The sequence below is a fragment of the Plecotus auritus genome (genome assembly GCF_963455305.1).
Source record: "Plecotus auritus genome assembly, chromosome: 8".
Classification (NCBI taxonomy): Eukaryota; Metazoa; Chordata; class Mammalia; order Chiroptera; family Vespertilionidae; genus Plecotus; species Plecotus auritus.
The window spans coordinates 21,210,046-21,238,035 of record NC_137782.1 but is presented as its reverse complement, the minus strand read 5'-3'; the positions used below and the strand labels follow the sequence as shown (position 1 = coordinate 21,238,035).

The 27,990-nt window shown below is 39.1% G+C and overlaps 1 protein-coding gene across 4 annotated transcripts in view; it reads right to left on the bottom strand.

Annotated features, from left to right (window-relative positions):
• Window positions 1–27,990, bottom strand: part of RALGAPB (Ral GTPase activating protein non-catalytic subunit beta) — a 90,817-nt gene that overhangs the window by 46,333 nt on the left and 16,494 nt on the right. Inside the window, exons 5-17 of one of the 4 annotated variants that reach the window (XM_080685085.1) lie at window positions 24,222–24,408; window positions 19,132–19,263; window positions 16,535–16,713; window positions 14,775–14,923; window positions 14,433–14,649; window positions 12,098–12,133; window positions 10,692–10,893; window positions 7,619–7,786; window positions 6,987–7,101; window positions 6,456–6,603; window positions 4,737–4,801; window positions 3,419–3,548; window positions 1,575–1,708 (exon numbers count right to left, since the gene is read on the bottom strand). In XM_080685085.1, the coding sequence (XP_080541211.1) occupies window positions 1,575–1,708; window positions 3,419–3,548; window positions 4,737–4,801; window positions 6,456–6,603; window positions 6,987–7,101; window positions 7,619–7,786; window positions 10,692–10,893; window positions 12,098–12,133; window positions 14,433–14,649; window positions 14,775–14,923; window positions 16,535–16,713; window positions 19,132–19,263; window positions 24,222–24,408 (1,862 nt within the window). The remainder of the gene's footprint in view (window positions 1–1,574; window positions 1,709–3,418; window positions 3,549–4,736; window positions 4,802–6,455; window positions 6,604–6,986; window positions 7,102–7,618; window positions 7,787–10,691; window positions 10,894–12,097; window positions 12,134–14,432; window positions 14,650–14,774; window positions 14,924–16,534; window positions 16,714–19,131; window positions 19,264–24,221; window positions 24,409–27,990) is intronic. The other 3 variants (XM_080685086.1, XM_080685087.1, XM_080685088.1) reach the window with 3 other exon arrangements.

Sequence of the window (27,990 nt, the reverse complement as noted above, 5' to 3'; positions counted from 1 at the left end):
TATAGTAAGTCTTGAAATCAGGTAATGTTACCCTTTATGATTTGTTACAGAGGTCTAGAGCAGACCTCCACCTAGGGCTAATTATTCCTAACTATTGAGAGTGTCTGAATATCACAGGAAACAGTACCTTGCCCTCAAAGACAGTGTGGTCCTGCAAGTCTCATGAATGGTTAGTCTTACTTTCTACATCAGAAACTGCTCCTCACAACACTAAGGCCATTACACCTATCCCTGAAAATCTTTGAGGTAAGCTCTAAGTGGTGGTAAGAACATCTTAGGTTTTCTAGCCCATTTTGTTTCTCAGTACTTAGGTAAGTCACAACCTTTGCCACCTGTCCCCACATCTGTAAAACAAGGGTTTGAACTTTATCATCTCAGACAATATCACTTTATGTGTGTATATCACCCTTTTGTTCACAATGTGTTTTACATATTTTGTCTCATTTCATTTGATCTTCACAACACAAGGAATTATTACATACAAGATAATCCTGCCAGTTTTACATAAAAGAAAACACTTAGATGATGAGTGAGGATGTGGAGAAACTGGAACCCCATACATCTCTGTGGAAAACCATTTGGCAGCTCCCCAAAAAGTTAAGTACAGAATTAGCATATAACCCAGGAATTCAACTACCAGGTATATACCCAACATAACTGAAAATTGGTATTCAAACAAGTGAATGTACATGCATGTTCATAGCAGCACTATTCATAATAGCTCAAATGTGCCTCAACAAATGAATGAGTAGACAAACTGGTGCATATAAATACAATGGAATATTATTCAGCCATAAAGGAAATGAAATTCTAGCATATTCTATAACATAAATGAACCTCAAAAACATGTTAAGTAAAGGAAGCCAGGCACAAAAGATCATATATTGTGTGATTTAATTTATATGAAGTGTCCAGAATAGGTAAATCCATAGAGAGTGGTGGTCATCAGAGATTGTGGAGAGGGGAAACCAGAAAGCAAATGCTTATTGAGTATGGATTTTCTTTTTGGGGTGATGAAAATGTTTTGGAACTAGATAGAGGTGGCGGTTAAACATTACAAATGTACTAAACAGCCACTGAATTGTTCAATTTCAAATGGTTAATTTTATAAATTTCACTCCAATAAAAAAGAAAATACTTAGAGAAGTGCAAATGGCCACCCAACTCTAAGGTTCCACAAAACTGAATAATAGCTGTGAAAGTAAAAGTATAGCCGATTTTCACCTATCTCTGATAATGGAAGATGGAAGAGTCACAGTCCCAAATGGCATATTTCAGAATAATCACTCTTCCTTTACCAAATCTGTATTTATTAAAATTAAATGATCCTATTCTATAATGGCACAAAATGCCACACTGAAGATTTTAAAATAGTATAAAAAATACTAAGTAAAAAAAAGTAAGTTCATTTTGTAAAATCTCACTTGGAGGCTCACTCTTCCACACTTTGAATATAAACTATGTTTGAGTATAAACCAATACTGTGATACCCACACCCAAGGCATCAGGAAATACAGAAAATAGAGCCATGGTCCTAGGCTGCTGGGCTAACATTAAAGGACTGTCCTTCTCACCTTTGCCAAGCCAGAAAGGAGCTCCAGAGCTGCCAATGATATGCTCATGTCTGGTCGCCACTGGGAGTTGAGTCTTTGGGTGACGAGATGAATGCTGCGAATCAGTAGCCCCGCAGCTGAATCTGTATTAAGAGCTAGGATATAACCCCAATGCCACATCCCACAGGGAGGGAAAACAACTAAGCATTAGTAACGAGAAGCATGGCATTCCACCAGGCACAGACCACAGCAGCCACAGTGAGCACGATGGGCACCCACACAGTGCTATGCTCCCCGCCCCACTGGCCTGAGCATCAAGCCTGACTGAAAAACAGTGCACAGGGCACACACACTGGACAAGAGCAGCTTCTAGTTCCCAGCTCAGGTACTTTCATATAGACATCCACTGGGATTTAGTAATTTCAATATCATTCTTATAACAATATAAAAATTTAAATTTCTACATTAACTCAGAGTTACATTTAAAAAAAAACAATGAAAGGCTATCAATTATTTCCTTGAAATTTTATATAGAGAGAAAAATTCGTATCTCAGAATCTTCTCAGATGCTGGGGAATTATCCTAAAGCATCTACTAAAATTATTTTCAGGGGTTAAGCCATAAAAAATCACATGCATTTGCTTTTTAAACACATTGTAACATTTAATTCTTCAAGACTACTTTGATACTTCTAAAAAAATTAAATAACCAAGTGATTGTGTTTTTATTTGGCCTCCAATTCTATATTTAAAAGCAACTACTACTTGGCTGATAATAAATAAGGACAAATTAAATTAAATTGATAAAGGAAGCTTTAGGGACATTATACCTGTCGATCCTATCAGAAAGTGGGCAGTGACAACAGAAAAAGGAATGATCATTAAAGAGACACATTCATGCGACACTAACACAAATCTGGATTTCTTAGTAAAAAATATTTTACAACATTACAAGCAGACTTCACTAACACCAGTTCAAAATGCTGAAGCAAACAATAACCACTTCAAACACTTATATTAGAACACATACAATGCAAAATTTTCTTTGGTGTAAAAGTGTTTTAGAAAGCATGAAAAATAAACAAATTTTCACCTATAATATACTTAAACCCATGAGCATAATGAGTAAGACAACAATTTAAATAAATGTAGTATTTAAATGTGTTTACTATCTACATAATGCCTTATATCTGACATGCTCAAGGATACTTATGATTAAAAAAATTAAACTCACATCTAAGGATCTAAATTTCATTCCAATCTAGTTGGATTAACACTCACAGATTCAACACACTATTATTTGTGTATAAAAACATAAAGGCAACCACAAACTCCGAGAACCATAAAGTAATTTGTCCAGGGTAAAGGACACCACTGAATAGGATGTTCTTCTGGCAACTATTTCCTTACTCTTACTTAAAATTTGTGACTGAGAAATCTAACCAGATATATAGTAAGGTATATAGGTTTCAAGTACAAAGGCAGAGATTTTCCTCTGGATTCCCATCTCATGCATTTCCCACCACTCCTCCTTACCACACTGCAATAACTGATGTACTGGCAGACTGCCACATCCTATTTGACTCTGTGTTACCAGCTTCTGGTATAGAATTCAAAAATGTTTCCTGACCACCCATTATAATCATTTATAAAATCTAAAGCTACCCAGAATCTAACTACTAAAAGTTACAGAGTTAAATTTATAAGATTCGCATTTTCTTAATCTTTACACCAATAGCCTCTCTATTATGCTTAAATACATAAAAAAGTATGACCATAAAAATATTTTGCTAATTTGTTTTATATACCTAGACATTAAAAGTTATTCTATAAACTTTGGATTTCAAAAAAACAAACATGGCTTACCATAATCTCTTAGGAGAGCTTGAGCAGGTCTTTCACTATCAGGAGTTGTGGGCTCTGTGCTTCCACCACTTGCTGAACTAATACCACTGTTAGTGCGACTGTGACTCTTCAGGTTATTTTCTCCACCACCCTAGTCAAATAAAAATGAATCAAATATTTTAGGGCTATGATCATAGTTTACTAGTATAAATAGAGGTCAATCATTAGAAGCCATACTGATAAAATGAAATGTGCCAACTAAATAGCACAAACTGATACACCGATAAAAAGTGACAAGGGATTAAAACTGCTGTAATGTTTTTGCATAGACACTATCTACTGAAAGTTTATAAAGAGTCTGATGATTACAGGTGCCTATTCTGGGGTCTTCTTTGGTGCTGTTTACAAAGGGCCAGCCAAGGACCTTTTTCATCTTCACTAGCTAAATACTCCGCATCCTTCAAGAAATACCCTAGTGCCTCCCAAGCAAACTTCAGAACAGGAATACAATCTTAAAAAAACAAAACACAAACAAACAAACAAACAAACAGTAACTCTCAAATGTAGTTATACAATAAAATACAAAAAATAAATATACTATGGTTAAAGATTAACTACTATATGTTTAGGAACTAACAAACATATCTGTTAAAGATTTCCCTCATTTTTTCCTATGTAAACACAATTCATTATATCTAGATCAGTTTATTATTATTAGCCACCTAATGGGACATGAATATAATTTCCTTAATAATAATTTGATCACCCATCCTACATCCACCATTCTAGTGTATTCCATTAATTTATCCACTCCACTGCCTCTACTCCAGGTATAGGAATCACATATCTTGGAGACAGAAGCAGGGGACACGGGCAGTCTTTGGAAAACTTTTTAAAGTTAGGAGCATTGGTGCTCTGGGGAACCTTCGAACTTTGATCTAGAGGGCCTTGCAAGAGCTGATGAGATGGGAGTCAACTAGATGCTTGCTAACAGCCAGCACTATATCTACTAGGGATAGAAGAAATTATGGAGTAGGGGGCTTTTTCTAGATTATTCAAGCCAATTCACCAGCACAGCAAAAGAAGTAAGAGCTTTAAGCAATAAAGATTGGGTTTGCTGGAATTTCTCTCATGCAGTATCTCTCAGGAACCTGATATATAGTTGAGGTACTGAAAGGTAAGAAGCCTCAAAATATCTGATATTTCAAAATAGAATCCTTCTGCATCAATAAGCTGAATTTACAAACAAATGCCTTTAAAAATCACAAAGACAGATATGTGAGAATGAAATTTAATCAGAAGTTGATAGTTTCTGACAGATTACAAGTGGTAATCTTACCATTTCCATTTGGCAACCAATGGCTTCTAAAAGTGCTGAATCTTGAACAATATTTAACATTGCTCCTGCAACAGCAAAAAAAAAAAAAAAAAAGAAAAAAAAGCATTTTATTTAAATACATGACAAGAATACTAAAATGGCTAAAATAACTCAATTAATAGCAGAAATATGATTTTTAATAGAGCATTTCTGAAATTTCCATAAAATTACCAATAAATTTGTTGACTGGTCAGAAAAGATACTCCATGAAAATGCCCTAATTCTGATCTGCCCCCAAACTTTTAAAACATTTTTCTAAAATAAATTTGAAGGTCAAACTTGCTTTATATAAAAATGACCATTATCAGATATTTTTTAATGAAAGACCAACCATTAACATCTCAATTTCAGGGCTTGCCCATGGCTACATACGCTGAAGGCAAGGTGCCTTCAAAATATAATGTATTTATCATGAAGGAACTCATAGCCCTAGAAAGGCTAGGACAGAAACAAGATGGTGCATCTTGTCCACAAAGAATAAAGACAGAACAGACACAGCTTTGCCAATCTATGGCAAGAATGTCAATTGATTCTTCCTTGGAATGTATAAGAGAGTTCTTCAGAACAAGGGGAAAGCAAAACTAAATACTCTCATCAACCACAGAAATTATCTGATTTCAAGTGATATGTTATTTGAATAACTTAAAACAGAGAACCATACAAGTTAAAGGCTCTCTCAAATCGAGATTTAACCTTTGTTCCTTCAACTCCTTTCCAAAAATGAAAGGATTTACTCTTCTCTATTTATCTCACCTTCACACTATATAACATAGTATCCTTCCTGAGCACTAACTCCAACCACTACTGCCATCATTTCTGCCTATTCAAATTCTGCCCTATAAAATCCAATTTAACTTCTACTTCCCCTATGAAGTATTCCTTGCTCTTTTGATTTCTTCTCTCTCAATACTAAAGACATTCAATACAACATGCAATCAGTACTGCCTTCTACTATTATCTGACTACTTTGTGAGGGTATTCCAATCTCTGCAGTGAGACTTGCTAAAGGGCAAAAGCCACACTATTCACTTCTTTAGTATTCCACTCCCCACAGAGTACCTGTACCTAGGACCATGCCATTGACTTGTTTAGATGAATGCCAGAAAGCACAGTAAGGAAGAGTTGCAGTAATCAAGTTGAGAGTAATGAGGGCTTAAAATATGACAGTGGCCATAATGATGAGGAGCCATTTAAGAGGCAATCAATATGATTAGGAGACAGTAGAAAACAACAAGGAAAAAGGGAGGAAGCACAGCTACTCTTCATGTTCCTCTTGGCAGAGTTCTGACACAGCTTCCAGAATTACACCCACCTCAAAATACTTTCATATGCAGGCAATGGGCAAAAGGAAGAGACAGAAGGGGAGGAAAGGAAACAGAAGAAAGGGGAGGGAAAGAGAAGAGGTAGAGAGAGGAGAGGAGGACAGGAAGGAAAGAGAAAAACAAAGAACACAGATAAAACTAAACAAAAATGACTTACCAAGACAACCGAATGCTCTTCTCACCTCATCTCACTCCTTTACATTTTTTCACATATAAAAGCAAACAAATTCTGCTTCTGATTCAGAATAAGTAGATCTATATTAGACTTAGCCTCCCATCACCAACCACTGCCTCCTCAGCATGTCTGGGTCAAAATTATCTTGTTTTTCACTTACAAAAACAATATATGAACACAAACCTAATATCATTTGAGTGTTGTTGGGGTCTGTTTCCGTTTGCAAGGCACCTATTAGTATATTCACAAGTCTCAACTTCAGGGACAAAAAAGTTATTGGTTTATCAAAAGAAGAGCTGTCATCATTACTAAACTTTCCTTCCAGAACCACCTATGGAAGAAACAAATAATATTTAACATTGATTGCTGTGGTACACTATGCCCATGTAGAAACTAATACAGTGGACAAAGAGCAGATCAGTCTAACAAGCAAGGCTTTCAATCTGACCAATATTAGCCACCGTGCTAGGTCTGTTGCTAACTCAACAGTATACTATGTTATCAGATGTCACCCGTCTATCACCACTTGAAATGGTAGGTGAGGCATGCTCGCTAACAGAAGAAATTTCCACAACAAATCAACTTTGTTGATTCACTAAAATACCTTAAAAAATGTTTTTAAAAGCTCCTATTCCATTTTTTAAAGATAATTTGACTTGAATTTGCACACAAAACAGAACATAGAATATTTAAAAAATTTTAGTAAAGTATTACCTCAGATTTGACTGTGCCAAAGTGATGAGGGAGGGGCAACAAAGAAAGCAGGATATTAATGGAAGATCTTCTTAATTCTGTTGGATTTACATAGTTTTTGAATTTGGAGAGTTCTCTGCAAAAAAAAAAAAAAAAAAAAAAAAAAAGTTGCTATTAGTATTTCCAAACTAAAGTATGTTTTTAGCTATTGCCAAATATACATTATGCCTATTTTTCACAAATACAAGCACTGGGACTGGTTTCATAAAGAATGCAGTACCTACTTTCCACTGAGTTTATATTTTATAATGTGTGTGTCCATGTTAAATTGCTGTTAAGGAATTAAACTAGAATCTGATTGCCTGATTTTAAATGTAAGGCCTACTCTACAAAATTTAGGACTTCTAGGCTGGGGTTGCTCTTACACCTCCAAACCAGGCCACAAAAGATTAAACATGCCCATGGACAAATCAGAACTGAAGGAGCTCAGGGATGAGGTGGGTCTGGATATTCTACACTCATTTAATGTGGCCTGAGTCTCCTTGGGCTATGAAGACAACTGGACATGATAAACTAGGAAACTGGGGAGGAACCACCAAAACAGACCAGGCCAAACCCAACAAATGATATGCTAATATAGAATGACAACTTACCTGTCAGGCAAAATGGTTTCAAGAGCTGAAATAAAGTAAGGAACCACAACATCAATCCCTTTCAAGTCACAGCAGAACAAAGGAGGGGAGTTTAGAATAACGCTGGCCAAGACAGGATGGCACACATAATCATTTATCTGCAAACCTTGAATTAAAAGCATGTAAAATCTAGGAAAGCAAGAAAAAAATTTTAAACAAACTGCTGGTCAGTTGTTTCCATAATTATTAATATTTCCTACAAACTCACCCTAAAGTCTTTTTGCACTCTTCTCTACTTCTAACCTTTAAAGGTATTACTGAAGTTAGAACAATTCTGAATCAAAAACGCTAAGAACCAAATTATCTTTCCTAATTAAAAAAAAAATATTCATGTTTATTATACCTTTTTGAAGCCTTACAACTCAAATTTACAGGTGCCTACAAATAAAACCACCAAAGCAAAGCAAATGGCTGCAGTAATTATCAATAAATTGAAGGAAATACTGTATTGAAAAATGAGCCTTTTTCTCTGTGACCCATAATTTTGGGAAAGACAAAGAAAGAAACCTCATTCAACCCTGCATTCATCATAATATGATATAAGACTCCGTATAGGAATATACCTAAAGTATACCTTACATTGAGTATACCTTACTTTTAACCTGCTCCTCTAACCTGCAATCAACTAAGCATTCAATCTTCCATCATTCAAGAGCAACTATACTGGTATACTCTTCTACTACTATACGGCACTTTTTCCTCTCTGCAAAACTCTTCCCAAACAGCTTCCCCACCTCCTGGTCATTGCTCAGCACATTTCAATCCATCTTTTCTCCCTAGAACCAAACTAAAACCGTATTAGCAAATTAACAAAGGCCTCTTGATTGCTAAAACCAGAAGACATGTCTAAGTCTTAACTGACTCTGCCTTTTTAAAGCACTCAAACCTCTGATTACTCCCTTCTCTCCTTATTCTTCTGACCTCTGTGGTTATTGCCTTTAATAAATCCTCTTACTCCACCTGCCTTCCAGGAATGGTGTTCCTCAGGCTGCCAACCATAGACAATTTTCTAAGCTGTCTCTCCCCTACCCTGGTTTTAAACACTACTTAAGCCACTGAATATAATCAACTCAGTCTCTACCCCATACCTCTCACCTGAGCTCCAGAGCCAAAAGTATATTGGATACTCGAGGGCAAGACATGTCTATTGATGTACTCCAGTAATCCTTGTGCAGAGTGTATGGCATAAATACTTGTTGATAAATACCCCAAAGGCACTTCAAAATCAAAACTAAGCTCATCATTGGCCCCCTCACAAATCTGCTTTTTTGGTTGGTCCCACCCAGTCTTATGGACCAGACAGAAAGCCCATGGCCATACCTTCTTCCTTCCTGCTGCTGCTACCATTTGTGGTATCTCCCCAACGAATATTCTCCCTCCTGATAAATGTACCCCCTTCCACATAAGGGTTGCCAGCATTTCATGTGACCCACTCCCACAGCTATAGATGACTAGACCAGAGGTAGACACCTGATTAATCAGATTCTCTTTCTCAGGAATTTGAAATCAGGATTTAGAGATGCTAACTGGTCCTGCTGGTCACCTAGACAAAGGCCAGGAAACTGAGAATTTAGAAGAATACTGCAATATAAGAAAATGATCTGCAAAGAACAATGAAGCAGTTCTTGAAGTCCATGAAGACAGAAAATTCAAAAAGGAGGAAAACCCATTCTGGTCCTTGAACACTTTCTAGATGCTGGTTCCTGCCCGTCATGAGGCCCTGCTGCATATCCTGACCTTAGAATGTATTAAATGGCACTAGTTTATCATAAATGATTTTCCTTTTGCTTAAGTCATATTGAGAGCCTATTAAGATACTCCTGCCCTAACCGGTATGGCTCAGTGGATAGAGCGTCAGCCTGTGGACTGAAAGGTCCCAGGTTCGATTCCAGTCAAGGGCATGTACCTTGGTTGTGGGCACATCCCCAGTAGGAGGTGTGCATGAGGCAGCTGATCGATGTTTCTCTCTCATGGATGTTTCTAACTCTCTATCCCTTTCCCTTCCTCTCTGTAAAAAAATCAATAAAATATACTTTTTTAAAAAAGATACTCCTGATTAGTACCCTGAATGTACCATTCTGTTTCATATCTATATGCTTTGTTCCCTCTGATAGTCCATTTAAACCTCTCCTGAGAACCTAGCAGATACACAGACACCTGAATGCTCTTGTTGATATTAACATAACTTCAGCAGCTGTGCGAATAATTAGTTGAGACAGGCAACAAAAATAGGCCATTTCAAGTTAATTTCATAAAAATGTAAAAGACCTAAAGTGTCATGGCCGGGACAAAGTGGAGAGAATAGAAAGAGCATTAAGTAGCAGAAAGGCAGGAGTTGGTTGACCAACAAAAGATATACCCAAAGAGAAGTGGAGTCTAAAATGACTTCTAGTTTCTGGCATGAGCAACTAACTGAATGGATGGCAGAGCCATTCACAAAAATTGGTTGAAGTCATAAATTTGGATAAGATGACCCTACCCAACTTGCTTATACTACCCATCTTTTTTAACTCTCAACACAATCTTTCAATCCTCTGTAACTCTTTCGTGAACCCCCAGGGTAAGTGTATGCTGCTTCTTCCTCTGAATGGTGACAGCACTTTGTGCTTTTCTCCTACCAACTTCCTATTACTACTGGATCATTGTAACTTCTGTACATGGCTTTGCTCACTCTAGAAAATAAGCTCCTTAAAGGCAGGATCTACAGTTAACATTTATGAACCATCTACAGTGTCTAATACTGTGCTAAAATTAATTTAAAAATTAGCATAATCCTTCCAAATCTCTCCATAATTATAAGTCAGCTAAAATAGAATAAATAATAGTTCTAAAATTAAAAATATCTTAAGGGCCTTTACCAAATCTAATAAGGAAAGTAAAAAGGAAGATTTCAAGCAAAAAATTTTGATTACTTACCGACATTTTCAGGTATTTCAAACCAACATTTACTTATCAATTCAGCCTACCAAGGCATGCTACAATACAGTTTCACTAACCAAACTACATAAATGGAAAAATAAAAAAATTCTAAGACCTGGATAAATAAGCTGGCAGAATCTCTTCTCCAGTCTTCTTGCTACAAAAAATCCTACACAGTGTCCCACAAGCCTCAGCTCTTCCTGCTTCATAGTTATCAGGAAATTCACTTGCATCAAACATGGGATTGGAAACCATGGTGTCTGTAGACATTTGTGACCCCTTCCGTCGAAACTCCATGCTAGCTTGTGTTGTAATGGCTGGGGAGAGAAAAGGAGGGTTTTATTATATTTGTCAATATGCAAGTAGGCTCATGGGACCCTGGACACAAAGATCAAATGTTGGTGTCATTAAATAGCTACTTGAATAAAATCCAATAATTCTTTCGTTTAGCAACTATGTCTTAATTTTTTTAAGGGCTCTCTTGGAAAATGGGTAACATTCATCTATAGTGGTATTGTCAGTTAACAAATTCTACTAGAAGTATTTTCCAACTGAATTTTCAATCATCAGAGTACATTTGTATATATCTGTACTCATATACAGATATATAACACAGAATTTGGCTTTTCTATTACTTATTCTGTTTTTAACTTCCCCTATAGAAAGATGCTTAAACATTAAGACAAATAGCTACTGCAATTTCCACATTACCCCAGACAAACATCATTATTGAATGGGCAATCCCATGCCAGTCTGTATATTTTAGGGAGAGGGCAAAGTAAGGATGAGTAATGGGTAGGAAGAAAGAGCATTCCCACCACCCACCCAACTCCAAAAACACACACCAAAGAATCGCCCAACCAAGCAAAATGAGAATGAATTTTAACAACCACAGACAGCAGATAACTGGAGGTTGATAGATCAGAAAATTGGATTGGTAAGAAAGATTATCATGGATGGTCATTCGTTGTCACTGAAATAGAAGCCCTTCGAAAGTTGCTTTTATTTTCAATAAAAGATTTCACAGTGTATTGAAAACCACTCTGAAATCTTTTATCACTCTACATGAAATGTTTAAATTATTTGGTAATATTTTTAATAGAATGCAGAGTCAAGTATAAATCTTTATGCAACTTCCCATGAGCCATTTTTAATCCTGAATAAGCTATCCAGCAATAATACATTTAAAAACACTACATGCAAAATGCATACAAATCAAACATTAAATCTGTATAAAAATAAGCTTAAAGCTTAAAAAAAAAAAAAAAAAAGCCAAAACACAGTTAGTGCAAAATCCTGGAATTCATGACATGACCAGACTAGTATACAGAAATAATGGGACTGATTCAGGCAGATTAATTTGCTTTTGCCAACAATCTTCCCCATTCAAAACACAGAAAAGTATTTTTCTTCCCAAGTGCAAAAACTACAAGAGACAATGACAATCAAATTTTTTAATGGAATTATGAAAAAAATAAAAACATGACTGCAATTAAGGAGAAGCTTCTGGTTCCTACTTACAAGATTTATAAGAAAGAAGAATTTGGATAAAAGATGCTGCAAGATAATAGAAATAAATGGAAACAAATCAAAGGACAGCAATAATTATAAAATACTTTAAAGATGGTGAAATTTTACAGTAAGTTAAGAAGCTTTTTAGCTTTTTAAAAATTAGATTAAAAGCTTTATGATACCACAAGCTAGTTCAAAAACATAGGAAATTGTGCATTCAGATCCAAAAATATAATTTTTGTATCATGCAAAAGAAATGAACAAAGAAAATTACACAACTACAAAAGAATTGAGGTTTTGAACTGCCCATAACGTGCATTAAAATTTTAATTCATTAACCCTTCCCAGCTCAATGTTACTTTTACAAAGTACAGTGTACTGTCAAGTAAATCTAAAGCTAACCAGTTCATAGAAGCAAACATTTTAAGTTAGAGGTGAACTGCATGGCAAAATTCCTTGATGACAGCCAGTACTTAGAAAACAGACTAACAGTGTTAGTATTCCCAAACTTCCCACCCACCCCTGAAACCTCAAAAGAGGCACCCAACAGCACTCTAACCCACTCAATTATCTGGACACCTCCAATCTCCTGGGTAATGGAACAGCCTTTCTCATCTCTGAACACAATCAGGGAAGAGAAGTTTCTATCTATCTTTTCCCCACCAAGGAAAATGGTAAGAGTTAGAATTTGTTGCCCACATATGATTTGAATTCTGACTTCTATCTTTTGGAACAAGAGGGTGAGCAAAGCTGTTACAAAATCCCTAGAAAGCAGGAAAATCTGTAAATTCCCTTTAAGCAAGCCCACCAAGGAGGCAGCAGCTTGAACCACTCTGGATTCAGGGGTTTTAGTGTCAACAGCTTGATACCCAAAAGTTACACTGTAAGAATTGCATCTTAACAGAAGTAAAAATATGTCTGACTCATTCTAGAATATATAAATTAATAAATATAAACATAATTCAGAAAACTAAAGATATAAGCACATGAACGTAAGAAAATAAAAGCCAAAAATGATTTTTAACTTTTCATTTAGTCATCATAAGTACATTTACTAATCCATAAATAAACACCTTGTAAATAAAAGATAATATGAAACTTGTAAATAAAAGATAATATAAAAATGGCAGGATACAAAGTGTCTAAATTTGAACAAAATAAACAAAGGAATTCCTAAACTCAACCATGCAATCTCAAATTATATCGCTGAAAATGTCTTTATAGTCACATATAAAAGATCTGTAAGAATATCCAAAATAATTATATGTATATAATGCTAACTGACACAGACCGTAGTTCTGAAATGATACAAATAGGTAAAAATGCATTTGTGAAAGAAAGCAGAGATCCTTGTGGCCGTTAGTTTTATCTTTGGAATTAACATTCTTCCTAGAGAGGCATAAACTAATGCAATTAAGCCTCCTTTTACATCAAGCTATTTCCAACCCCAGTGGAAAAGGGCTTTCTTACCAAACAACCAATACACTCACTAATGCAGATAGCACAGTGCCTGGCACAGAGCAATTCAGCTCAATAAATGATAGCCATTATTATTATTCAGCTCTATAAGATATGTCATAAATAGTCCTCCCTAAGTACATTCTGCACTACCCTACCTCCCATCCTGCACCCTATGCAATTACTTCCAAATATAAAGGTAAGATGACAAAAATAAATAAGATTTTATTTATATGTGTTTCTATAATAAAACCTAAGTAAAGCTATCAGGGTTGAGTTATTGTCCATCAGTCTTTTTTAGTTTCAGAACAAATGGTATTTTTGAATGGTATTTAGTTTCAGAACACATGGTATTTTGAAAGTTATTGTCCACCAATCTTTTTTAGTTTCAGAACAAATGGTACACGTGAAATAAATTTCCTCTATACTAAAACCTGAGAAGTTAGAGTCTTGTGAAGCTGAAGTTTTCTTCGAGATTTATATGTACTAATGAGTGAATGGTTGTCAAAATCTAAGAAAACACTTCTTCTGAATAAATTCCTGGTGAAAATATTTAATTCTTGATATCAATATTATTATCCTGGCTGACATGAAGGGAACTTCCAGGTCACCTACTAAAAGAAATTTGATTCAACAACAAAAATGGCTAACATGAAGTGTGTCTAACAAAACCAGACAAAAGCCAAACCTCATAAAACAAATATAAAAAGGACAGGTAGCAAAACTTCCAAAATTACTACTTCAGCTGGAAGGGGTTAAAAACAAGACATTGCTTTGTCAGAGACAGAGAGCTTTTTAAGATATATATTAATCTTGCAGGTAGGAAAGATTAAAAAGAAAAGTAAGAAAAGAAAAAATGATAACGTATTTCTTGAGCAATATTTACCAGTCATGCTGCTGTCTCTGTTAATCCCATTATGAAGTTTACAGTGAACAAATGCTGCATCAAATAACCATGATCCAAAGAGATTCAAGATGCTGTTAACCTTTGGTCTCCGAGGGGCAGGCAGTGGCCGGGGTTCTGAACTAGTCTGATTTGGACTTGAAAGAGGAGAAGTGGAGGATGTCTGGTGCTGAACTTTCGAGGCATGAGCAGTACTAACCTATTAGAAGGACACAAACATATATTGACACTCATGAAAAGTTTGAAAAAAATAGCAGGACTTTTTGAAAAGGACAGCAGATTAAAAAGTCAACATTATACAGAATAACGGTGATGAAAACTTACTGTGCTTGTCTTTATGGTGGCCTTATTCACAGTAACAGACCGATGCCTTCGATTATGTGGTGGGGTGGTACTGACAGCAGTGCTTTGAGGCATACTTAATCTATTCACGGGTGTTGGAGGAGCACTATCTGATCGGGGTCTAGAAATGCCTTTAAGAAAAGACAAATTGAGTTATTCTTCATAGTTCAAAATATGTGGTCAGAAAATCTTCCTCAAGCAACACCAGTGAATGTTTAGTACAGACTACAGCAGGGACTGCTAGCAGCCTCCGAATACCCATTTGCCCTCTCTTCCTGAGTTATAGAACAGATTTTAGCAGGACCTGGTTCCACAGAATCAACAACTACATTTTCAAGCCTCCCTTACAGCTAGATGTGGCCATGTTCTGACAACAGAAAAGTGGGTGGTGTTGGGAATCTCCTTAAAAGGACCAATCAAGTGTAGGCTCTCCTTCCTTCGTAATTCCTGAAGAGGATAGTTGGAACTAACTCATTCAATCATCAAGGCCCATGAGAGAGTACAGAAGGGATGGAGAGCCAAGCCACAAGATGCACGTGCCTGACAACGGTAGAACTGCTATAGCAGCCCTGTCCTGCCTAGCCCTGGGTTTAACACATATGTAAGTAAACTATCTTGTTTCAAACACTGGTATTTTTAGTTGTTATATGACAGTCAAACTTAATTTGAGCTAATACAGGGATGGGCAGATGTAGGTTTACAGTTGTGAGTACACAAAACACAGAATGTATTCTTGTATTACCATTTATTAACTATTGTATTATTTACATTACAACTAAAAAGCTACTTTTGCCCAACTTGTATATTATGTACGTAATACAGTAACAAGTACACATAACAAATGCTTTAGAAAATGATACATATTAAAATATCATTGACTTTCAACAGGTAAAAAAAATTCTGACTTTTCATAGTCCTAAAATGTGAAAAACAGTTCAAAATAGTAGTTCACAAAAGGTATAACTTGCCTCCTAATGAGAGACATAAGAATGATACCTAATACATTTGAACCTGTATTTTCTTGAGTTACTAGTGAGAATGAACGGCCTTCTTTTGCAAATCTTTTATTCATATCCTTTGTTTATTTATCTACCAGTGCTGGAAGCCGCCCATTCGCCTTCACTAGCAGAGAGGTGTGGACAAGGAACCCGGAAGGCTGGTCAACCTTGAAGCTCTGAAAGGTCAGAGCCAACCACCCACTGTTTAGTTGAGATAAGGGTAGCTGAAGCAACTTCCACCTTCTTAGTTTTATGTAAATTCTTGCTGATTGGATATTCAGACTTCCCCCAGAGCAAGTCCTTCCCCTTGAGTTGGGCTCCCGCCTGGCCCCCAATATTCCCAAATTAATATTTTCTAGTCTCTTTCATTTGCGTGCGGCCTCCTCCAGAGCCCCAACCCTGAACCTGAACCCTGAACCACGCGGGACGTGAAAGGGGTTCACTACAAACTGGAGCCCGAACATGGGGCACTACATATCAGGTCTTATTCTTTTTCTTAGCACTGTCTGGTCTATTCATACAAAGACGACAAAAACCCTCTATTGTATTTATGCCAAATAATTTTTCCTAGTTTGTTATTTATAATCAAATGTGTCCATCCTTTTCTTGGGCTTTCATAATAGTTTCTAAAACTAGACTCTAAAATAAATAAATAAATAAATAAATAAATAAATAAATAAAACTAGACCCTAGAGTTATCTACATGTAGCTCTTCAAACATCTAGCAACATACACAAAATTCACCTAGGAATGCATCCACCAGACAGCTGATTCCACGCATGGCACGAAAAAATATTTGAGGCAGATGTTTAAGGCAGGGATACTGATTCAATTCTTGTGGCATTCCGCTCACATTCAGGAACTGTTCCTGAAATTTGGGAGTAGAGCTTATAATGGCTGGGTTACTCAAATCCACAGGATTACTATCAAAAGAGAGAGAAGAATTAATTAAATATTTAAAAGATTCTTTAGCAATACACTGCATGCAATCTATTTTAAGAACAGGGCTGTTTGTGCCTATTTAATTCAGAGAGGAGACTAATCTGTATTTAACCAGTTAACTGTCATGTGTCCAAAACAGAAACCATCCCCATTTCTTCCCTATATGCTGGAATATTTACGAATTTAAGTTACCATAATTTTCTTTACAAACCCAGAGATGTCACTAACAAGTATGATTTTAAAACTGGGCGACCAGAGTTGATATGCGAGGTTTGCGGCTATAGACGCGCATGGCACGTGGGGAAGGTCCACTGCTTGAATCTATAGATGCTTATGGCATACAAAGGGTTAATAGGTTAGGGACTCAAACATCAGCACTTCTTTACAGAAGATCTGCAGTGTGTTTACATGAACTTACTCTGCCTGTTCAAAGAATGAGAATCTAAATGAGACTAGAAATTTTTAATTTTTAAGAGTATACATGGATATTTTTCTAATATGTTTGGAATTAAGCAATGGAATAAAAATTGTAAATGAATCAATAACTCCAAGAAAAAAATTTTTACTTTAATACTAACATATTCAGTTATTTTAAAATTGGGATTGTTTGTATTCATGTGTATGTACATGAATATATTTCATATATTCAAAACATATTTTTCAAAACAACATACTGGTATTTGGGCTTAAGTTATATTTTATGTATAAATCGTTTTAAATATTTCCACTAAAAAATAGATTTAGATTTCTACTCAAAATGGGCTACTTAGCTATTCATTAAATGGCCTCTCCAACTCAAAGTGATATTGTTTAAATCTACAGTCAATACCTGGAAAGAATTTCCACTAACTATGAGTTCAAAAGAAGTAGGCTAAGAAATACAAAACAATGGTTTATAACTGCTCTGCCCTTTGAAACCTCTTTTTCTACCCACTGAGACTCTTCTTAATTGCAAGTGGGAACAAGGGACCATATATATGGGCTTCTACTGTTACTAGACTGTATCCATAGAACTATAATTCATCATGTGGGATAGAGGGGATAAGTCTAGTAGCAGTACCAGAAAGCTTATACCAGATTCTCCACATGTAAATCTGAAATGATTTTACTGGTACACAAATATTAGAGAACAGATTTAAAAATTTTTGAAATGAGGGTAACAAAGGATACAGATCAGATAATAGAAACTGCATTTCTATAGCTCCCAATGCTCTGTATATCTGACACAAGTAGAGAAGCCTGTTAAAAATCCAAATTCAACCCAGATTTACTGAAACAGAACCTCCATATTGAAATAAATGAATATAAATTAATATATCACATCAACAGGTAAAAAATAAAAAACTTTTAATCGTTTAAAATAAATCCCAAAATATGATATGAATAAAATTCAGTACTCTTCCTGATTTCATTTACATTTTTAAATTTTAAATTTTTTGAATGCTTAGGAAACTAGGAACATAAAAAACAAACAAAAACTAATAACAAAAACTAACATCCCACTCAAAATTTCATGTAGTACAGACATTCCAATGAAAATTAGAACACAGAAAACCCTTCTAATTTTAAATAAACACAAAATTACAAAAAAATATATTAAAAATATAAACAGAAAGATGAAAAACAAATTGGAAAAAAAGGTAGAAAATGGTTAACATCCTTAATTTATAAAAGGTCATACAGAATAAATTAGAATCACTAGTACACAAATAGAAAAAAGAGGCTAGTCAAACCAGAAAGAAAAGAGAAGATATGCAAGGAAAATATGCAAGTACACAACAGAACAAAAGTTCCACAGAGCACAAAAATAGGGCTAGTAGAGAGAAAGGTAGGAAGCAATGAAGCTGAATTGAATAGAATTACCAGAAAGAAAGAAATAGCAGAAAGTAGCAATTTATCCCTCTGAAATTTTACAGTATCCCTCAGCAAAATTTTAAACAATGTTACTAGAGAGGCTCTGAGAACCATATTGACCAGTCAGTGCTGGTCACAGAGAGGAGCAAGGTAGTCTCCAGGACCCACAAAATGTGACGAAGTCCTAGAAAAATATCATCTATGCCAGTGGTCGGCAAACTGTGGCTCACGAGCCACATGCGGCGGTTTGCCGCTCTGTTGACTAATGAGCTTGCCGACCAATGATCTATGCTGTAGCAACAGGCAAGAGAACAAAATGCTGCAAATACCACAGGAAACATGCTCCTAGAGAGTACAGACCAAGAGCAGCTGAGCATACCCTGACCCTACTAACAGGGAGAACAGAAGGCACATGATGTAGATGGGTGTGCTGTCCACTTTGGGTCCACCTGACACTCTGAAATGCATTAGGAAAGTTATAGCATGGTTTCTGCCCTAAGACACTTACTGGGTAAAGAGCACATGAAAAACTAAATTAACAGTACCTTAACATATGTAAAAAGCGAAACCATGTCTGTGCAACACACTCATTATCCATTTCAGGAGGGATCAGACTGGCATCTTCATCAGGAACTTTAAATGGAGGAAATGAAGGACCATATGTAAAGCGTAGCAATCTAGAAAAAAAAGAAAAGCACACCACTAAGTTCATTTCTTAACTAGAATGAACAATACATTCAAGCATTAAAATATAAGAGAAAACAGATGAAACATGTATTTATACCTCACTGAAGTGAATAAGATAAATAAAACCCTTGTTTATAAGACAAATTAGAAGCAGATTTCTAGTTTTGTTTTTTTGTTTTTTTAAATCCTCACCCGAGGATATTTTTTTCCATTGATTTTTAGAGAGACTGGAAGAAGTGAGGAGGAGGGGGGAAAGAGACAGAGAAACACCAATGTGAAAGAGATACATCGAATGGTTGCCTCTCGCAGACCAGGGACCAGGGAGCCAACCCGCAACTGAGGTACCTGCCCTTGACCAGGAATTGAACCCGCAACCCTTTGGTCAAACCAGCCAGGGCCAGATTTCTAGTTTATAAAAGGATTTTAAAACATTTATTCATTTGTTTATAGTAAATTATTATTTATAATAGTTATATTTTACTATATTTTATAAATTGTATATTTTATGTAATTATATATTATTTAAATTTATAACATTATAAGTAGTATAAACTAAGTACTACACATAAATTTTATATTTTATCATATAAATGATAGCTTTATATTATACTAGAGGCCCGGTGCATGAAATTCGTGATGGGGGATCCCCTCAGCCCAGCCTGCACCCTCTCCAATCCGGGATCCCTTGGGGGATGTCCACAGGATCAGGCCTAAACCAGCAATCAGACATCCCTCTCACAATCCAGAACCACTGGCTCCTAACTGCTCACCTGCCTGCCTGCCTGATCACACCTAACTACCCCCCCTGCTGGCCTGGTCACCCCCAACTGCCCCCCCTGCAGGCGTAGTCATCCCCAACTGTCCCCCCGCTGGCCTGGTCACCCCAACTGCACCCCCTGCCGGCGTGGTCATCCCCAACTGCCTCCCTCTGCTGGCCTGGTCGCCCCTCACGGCCCCCCCTGCTGGTCTGGCCACCCCCAACTGCCCCTCCTACGGGCCTCGTAGCCCCATGCAGCCTGCTGCTCAGTCGTGTGGTCGCCCCTCACTAATCCCCTGCCAGCCTGGTCACCCCTAAATGCCCTCCTGCTGGCCTGGTCGCCTCAACTACTCTCCCCTGCAGGCCTGGTTGCCCCCAACTACCCTCCCCTGCAGGCCTGGTTGCCCCCAACTGCCCTCCCCTTCAGGGCTGGCCCCCCCTAACTGCCCTCCCCTGCAGGCCTGGTCACCCCTAACTGCCCTACCCTGCAGGCCTGATCACCCCCAAATGCCCTCCCTTGCAGACCTGGTCCCTCCCAACAGCCCTCCCCTGCTGGCCTAATCGCCCACAACTGCACTTCCCTGCCGGCCATCTTGTGGTGGCCATCTTGTGTCCACATGGGGATGGCCATCTTTGACCATATGGGGCATCCTTCTTGTGTGTTGGAGTGATGGTCAATTTGCATATTACCTCTTCATTATATAGGAGGATACTAGAGGCCTGATGCATGAATTTGTGCACGGGTGGGGTCTGCCCGGCCTGCCCAGATTGGGGCCGACTGGGGCCAGCCAGCTGGGGGTAGGGACCGCAGGAGTTTGGCCAGCCAGCCCCTCCCCCATTGGGTGGGTTGGCTGGCTGCCGTACACATCATAGCAACCGGTCAATACAGTCATTCAGCTTTTATATGTGTGTGTATCTATATCTACACTAATAAAAGAAAAATATGCAAACTGACCATACCTCCGCAATGCCCACCAGCCAATCAGGAGTGTGTATGCAAATTAACCCAACAAAGATGGCGGGTTAATTTGCATACACAGGAGTGGTGTTCCAGCCGGAGCAAACACTGAAGGCTCTGGCCGGAGTCTTTGCTCCAGCCAGAGCAAAGGCCTGGGTCCCGGGTGCCAGAGGAAAACTGCTGCCGGCAGCCAGGGAAAGGAAGGCCTATTCTTGCACAAATCTTCATGCAATGGGCCTCTAGTGTGTGTGTGTGTGTGTGTATATATATATCTTACCTAGTAATAGACAAACATGTAAATTGACCGTACCTCCACTACACCACCAGCCAATCAGGAGTGATATGCAAATTAACCCAACAAAGATGGCGGTTAATTTGCATACACAGGCGCCGAGTGACGGGGACGGGATGCTTGCGTTGTTGTGGCGACGACGCAGGCATTCTGCCCCACCCCCAGTCTCTCAGGGCCTCTGGGCAGCGTGGGAAGGCGGGGACAGAGCGGAAAGAGGCGGCTCCGGGGCCTGAGTGGAAAGGAGCTGGGCTGGAGTGGAAAGGTGGTGCTGGCAGCCAGGGAAAGGAAAGCCCATTCTAACACGAATCTTCATTCTTCATGCATCGGGCTTCTAGTATATGTATATTATATATGTATATATGTATACAGATATAGATATTTACAATTACATAACGTTATAGTACTTAATATAAATTTAAAGTTATATATTACAAATTTATACAATATAAATTATTTTCAACTTTTTGTTTATAAATAATTGCAAATGATATAAATAGTAATCCTATATAATAAAAGCCTAATATGCTAAGTGTCCGGTCAGCTGTTCAACCAATCAAAATGTAATATGCTAATGGTATGCTAAGGCCACTCAACCGCTCGCTATGACGTGCACTGACCACCGGGGGGGAGGGGGCGGGCAGACGCTCCGACTGGTAGGTTAGCTTGCTGCTGGGGTCTGGCTGATTGGGACTGAGCAAGACGAGCTGGACATGCCCTGGAGCCCTCCCGTGATCCCTCCCTGGCTGGCCAACCTCCCAAATCCCTCCCCAGCCCCAAGTATGCACTGGTGGGGTCCCTCGGCCTGGCCTGCACCCTCTCACAATCAAGGACCCCTCAGGGGATGTCAGAGAGCCGGTTTCGGCCCAATCCCGCAGGCCAGGCCAAGGGACCCCACTGGTGCACAAACTCGTGTACTGGGCCTCTAGTTTAATTATAATCACATATGGAATTATCTATAATAATAAAAGCATAATATGCTAATTAGACCGGACAGCCAAACGACCTTCCAGACGACATTCCAGACAACCTTCTGGACGAAGCCGGGGCTGCGAGGGCCGAGGCAAGCCGCGGCTGCAAGGGCCAAGCCCCTTGCATGAATTTCATGTATCAGGCCTCTAGTATTTATATAATTATCTAGTTATATAAAAAATAATTTATTTAATTTTTAAGATTTATCTCACTGCAAATTCCTTCAACACAAGTAAGCCATAATTTGTTCATAATAATAACTGCTAAATAGCTCTACACAACGTTTAGAATTCATGGTGTACCTTAAAAGTAATTCAACAATTTAATTACTTCATTTAATAGTAATATTCCAAATGTACTAAAAACTGTTCAAAGCCCTTTGACTCAATTATTACACTTCTAGAGATTAGATCTTAATAAAATAATCAGAATATACACATAGACAATGGATAAAACATTCATATCAACAATATTTTAAAAGTAAAACACTGGTAACAACATCAATATAAGAAAAAACATAGGGAAATTATTTTTTAAGATTTTTTTTTTATTGATTTTGAGAGAGAAGGGAGAGGGAGAGAAACATCCATCGGCTGCCTCCTGCATTCTCCCCAAGTATGTGCCCTAACCAGGAATCGAACTTGCAACCTTTCAGTGCATGGGACAACATCCAACCAACTGTGACACACTGGCCAGGGCAAAAATAGGAAAATCATTAAATGAATTCCATTTATATAATATAAAACTACAAAGCCATTAAAAATATGATCTCAAGATCTAGTTATGAAAAAAGGCATATGTGATAAAAATCAGACATTAAATTTAAAAAGGCAGACAGTACAGTGAATAAATCTCAAACTGATTTTTAAAAAAGAGAAATGAGAAAATATTCATTCAACTGTTAACACAGATTGTCTGTAAATGATGAATATTTCCACATACACCTTCCAAATTTTTTATTATAAGTATGTATTACTTTTACAATCAAGATAAAAGTATTATTTAAAAATAGGTTTATAATATTGACATTCAGCAAGATTACCAGAATGAACAGAATATTCCAAATCTTCATCATTTAGTTTAAATAGTGATAAAGATATAAATATTTTATTAATTCAGAAAAAGAGCAATCTACCTTCTGATAGAGTACCACCCACGAATTATTTGTCCCCCCAATCAAACCTGAATCATACCAAATCTCTAGATCTAATTCCCAGTTGACAGGAAATACAGGTAATAAAGAAACATGTTAATTAACACAAGTAGAACATAATCAGGAAAATCCAGAATGTGAAACAATTATAAAACAAGCAACCCAGTTTCTTCAACCAAAAAAAGTACAAAGAAATAAAAATGAGAAAGAGAAACCTATAATTTAAAATAGGCTTAAGAAACATGTCAACTAAATGCAATATCTAAACCTTTTTTGTTTTTGGATTCAATAGAACCAACTATAAAAAAGAAAAGAATATTGAGACATTCAGGGACATTTGAATATTCAATGGCTAACTAATATTAAAGAATTGTTAAGATTTTTTTAGATACAATAATGGTATTGTGAAGAATCTTCATTTGCCCTGGCTGGTGTGTTTAGTGGTTAGAGTGCTGGCCCATGCACCAAAAGGTCAAGTGTTTGATTCCCGGTCAAGGGTGCATCCGGGGTTGCAGGTTCAATCTAAATGTGGGAGGCAACCAATCAATGTGTCTCTCTTACATCAATGTTTCTCCCTCTCTCTCTCTCCCCGCTTCCTCCCTCCTTTCCACTCTCTCTAAAAATCAATGGAAAAAACATCGAGGATTAAAAAACAATAATAATAAAATAAAAACACAATAAAACTGGCTTGATTCTGTATCTAAAGTACCACAATAATAGATACAAGGTATAGGCTTTTTACAATGTATTCCATGAATCCAAGAAAGACAGAACTATGTAAGACGGATGAAGGAAGGTAAGTCAATGACAATAACCTACCTTGAAGTGAGTGCACAGATGACCTTGCTCCACTGCTCCACCACGGCCGGGTGGTGCCTCCAGTTAGCCACCATCTCCTTAGCTGTTTTCCAATATGGGGGTGTTGGGAAGCACCGAGTACAAGCTAGTAACCAAACCTCAAAGAGAACACCAATCAACTTCTCTGCCAGATTCTCAGCAATTCCACCTTACCAACAAAAAGAAAACATATCTTTGATATACTTATTTTAAAGCAGAATCTTCAATTCACTGATTTAAAAGGGCTGGTCAAAAAACTAAAATAACAGCAATAGTAAGTTTTGACTTTCAAACCATTTAAGAGTAAGAACAAGAAATGATTCTTCCGAGTGGCTATGAAGGAAATCATAGCTATATTAACCAGTTATCACTTTGAAAGTTTTCAAGTCACCCTGCTCAGTTCTTATCCAAGATCTTAATCTTCTAGCAAGTGGGACAGGAGCACACTGGGGAGAGAGGAAAGAATGAGTGCCTAAGATGAGCAACCTCCCATAATCCTCACATTAATTCTACAGGATAAGTATTTATAAAACCTACTAAAGTCCTGTGCCCTCTCGCAGTCCGGGACCCCTCAGGGTATGTCCGCCTCGGGGTCCTTAGTGCTGCTGCCACTGCCACTGCGCTCGCCAGCCATGAGCCCGGCTTCTGGCTAAGCGGCGCTCCCCCTGTGGGAGTGCACTGAGCACCGGGAGGCAGATCCTGCATTGAGCGTCTTTCCCCTGGTGGTCAATGCGTATCATAGCGACTGGTCAGTGGACTTGCATATTAGCCTTTTATTATATAGGATTACTGCTTATCAATTAACCCAATTTGAACATGAGAAAACTTAGGTTCAGGAAATTTAAGTAGCTTGCCCAAATTCACATAGCCAGTAAGTAAAGGAATCAGGTCTTTCTACATCCAAACTTTGTTATAAATTGCTTCAGGTGTTTGAAAGCTACCCTTCCAGGACCAGGGAGATAAAGAAGGAAGCAAAAGGACTACTGCTGGGCAGGACAAGTCTCAACCATGAAAACATAGCTGTTCCTCTGCTGAGAATCCTGGAACTAGGGAAAAGAGCAGGGATCTGTACTCTGCAGAGTTCCAGAAGACAAAGTTGGGACTAGAAAGAAAAGTTATAAAGATGTGTATTTCAAATGAACAAAAACATAGTTTCAACAATAACAAGCCCCAGAAGGGGATAGATTGCCTGCCTTGTGTTGCTGAGATCCCAGGCCTGGGGAGTGAGTAGCAGAGACAATGAATCAATGACTGCTATCATCATTACCAGACAGGATACTCCTATTATGGGGTCCCTTTCAACATAAGAATTCTATGATGCCTTTTAGATATTTTCCTGGACACTGCATCAGTGTGAGAGCACAGCACACTCACATGTATATTAGTAAAGATGAATAAGTAACAGGAAACGTGGATCTAGAATGGCAACTTACAATCTGCATACAATGTGCTATAAAATACAAAGCAGGGCTTCTAAGCCACATTCTAAAGTCTTATAAAATCGCAGGATTTTTAACATCAAGGTAACAAATAGAATACTGTCATAGAATACTTTAAGACTATGTAAGTTTCATCTGCTGAAGAAAATATCTTCTGTAGCTATCAAGTTTTCAGAATCTACTTTGGTAACTACTTTGTAACCAGGTACATTATACATAAGCACTAATTAATTAGTTTGTTGTTTCTTATACAGGCTCTATCCTATCTAATAAAGAGGGGATATGCTAATTGACCCTCAGCCAATAAGGAGGAAATTATGCTAATTGCTGCCCCACCCTCAAAGATGGTGGTGCCCACAGCCAATAAGGAGGGAATGTGCTAATTGACTGCCACGCCCTCAAAGATGGTGGCACCCACAGGCACAAGATGGGGGCACCCAGTCCTCTCAGCCCTGCTGGGGCACCTGCCTCTGAAGTCTCCCAGTCCCCTCAGCCCCCCAGCTGCCCAGGGCTGGCCCGAGGCGCAGGCAAGCCTCCGATGGTGGCTGCCCAGCTGCCCAGGGCCACCCGAGGCTCAGAGGGCCACCCGAGGCTCAGGTAACCAGGGCCGGCCGAGGTTTGTGCTGCCGGTAGTGGCAGCAGCAGAGGTGTGACGGGGGCGTTGCCTTCCCCTGATCACCGGATCACCTCCCACACCGAGGGCTCCCAGACTGTGAGAGGGGGCAGGCAGGGCTGAGGAACCCTCCCTCCAGTGCATGAATTTTCATGCACCGGGCCTCTAGTCCTAAAATAATAAACTAGAGGACCATTGCATGGATTTGTGCACCAGTGGGGTCCCTCGGCCTGGCCCCTGTGTTCTCTCGCAATCTGGGACCCCTCGGGAGATGTCAGACTGCCGGTTTCAGTCAGATCCCCGCAGGCCAGGCCAAGGGACCCCACCAGTGCACAAATCTGTGCACCAGGCCTCTAGTATGCATATAAGATCTTTGGGTAATCTCTTCTCCCCCTCCCCCTCCCATCTGAAATTCATCAATTTGTTCCATGTTTCTATGCCTGTGCACTGAGCGTCTGCCCCGCCGTGGTCATTGTGCTTCATAGCTACCAATTAGTTGGACGGTCGATTAGGTATATATATATATATATATATATATATATATATACACACACACACACACACACACACACACACACACACACACACACACACACTAAGGGCCCAGTACACGAATTCGTGCACCTTGAAAGTAACTATGGGCCACAAGGCTGTGGTGAGCACAGGGGTGGTTCTCGGCTCATCCTCCACAACCCTGCCCGGCCCCTCCTGCTGCGGCCCTGGTCCTCTCGCTGCTGGCAGCCCCACTCCTGCTGCTCCCACGCACAGATGGCGCCGGCCCCACTCGCACCCACTGACGGCGCAGAGCGATTGGGGCCGGCGCCATCAGTGGGTGCGGCCGGCAGCTGCTGCCCTGATCGCCCCTCAGGAGCAGGGAGAGGTAGAGAAGCCCTGAGGGGTGATCAGAGCCAGCAGCTACCGCTCGCATCCGCTGACAGCGCCAAGTGATCAGGACCAGCACCAGGTGCCGGCAGCAGGTGCAAGCAGCTGCTCCTCCAGCACCAGCTGTGGGTGCGAGCGGGGCCGGCACCAGCAGCGGGTGCAAGAGGCGGCTGCCAGCCCCAATTGCCCCTCAGGAGCAGGAGGAGGTGGAGAAGCCCTGAGGGGCGATAGGGGCCAGCTGCTGCTGCTCACACCCATTGACGATGCCAAGCGATAGGGACCGGCGCAGGGCACCAACAGCAGGTGCAAGTGGCGGCTCCAGTGCTGGCTGTGGGTGAGAGCAGGGCAGATGCCAGCAGCAGGTGCAAGCACCAGGTGGGACCACGGCACACTGGAGCAATGAATTTTCAGTCACCACCAGAGGCTCGCCCCAATGACAGCGACTGGCACCCCCGCTCACCTGCTCCACCATCCCACCATGCTAACGCCCACCATGTTCCACGCACGCCCCCTGGTGGTCAGCGCACGTCATAGCGACCAGTTGTTGCGCTGTTTGGTCTATTTGCATATTAGCCTTTTATTATCTAGGACTAGTGACCCAGTGCATGGATTTGTGCACATTGAAAGGAAACCGAGAGTCCATGCCCACATGCCCAGGGAGTTTCCACGTCCCCATCCCTGTGAGCTGCCAGGAAGTCATGTGGGGAGTCTGTCTTCCCCACCGCAGCTTCCTGAAAAATTATTTCCAAACGTCTCTTCTACAGCCAAGGTTGTGCCTTGCCGGCCGGGAGGTCCCCTTGGGCCGTGCTGGACGCTT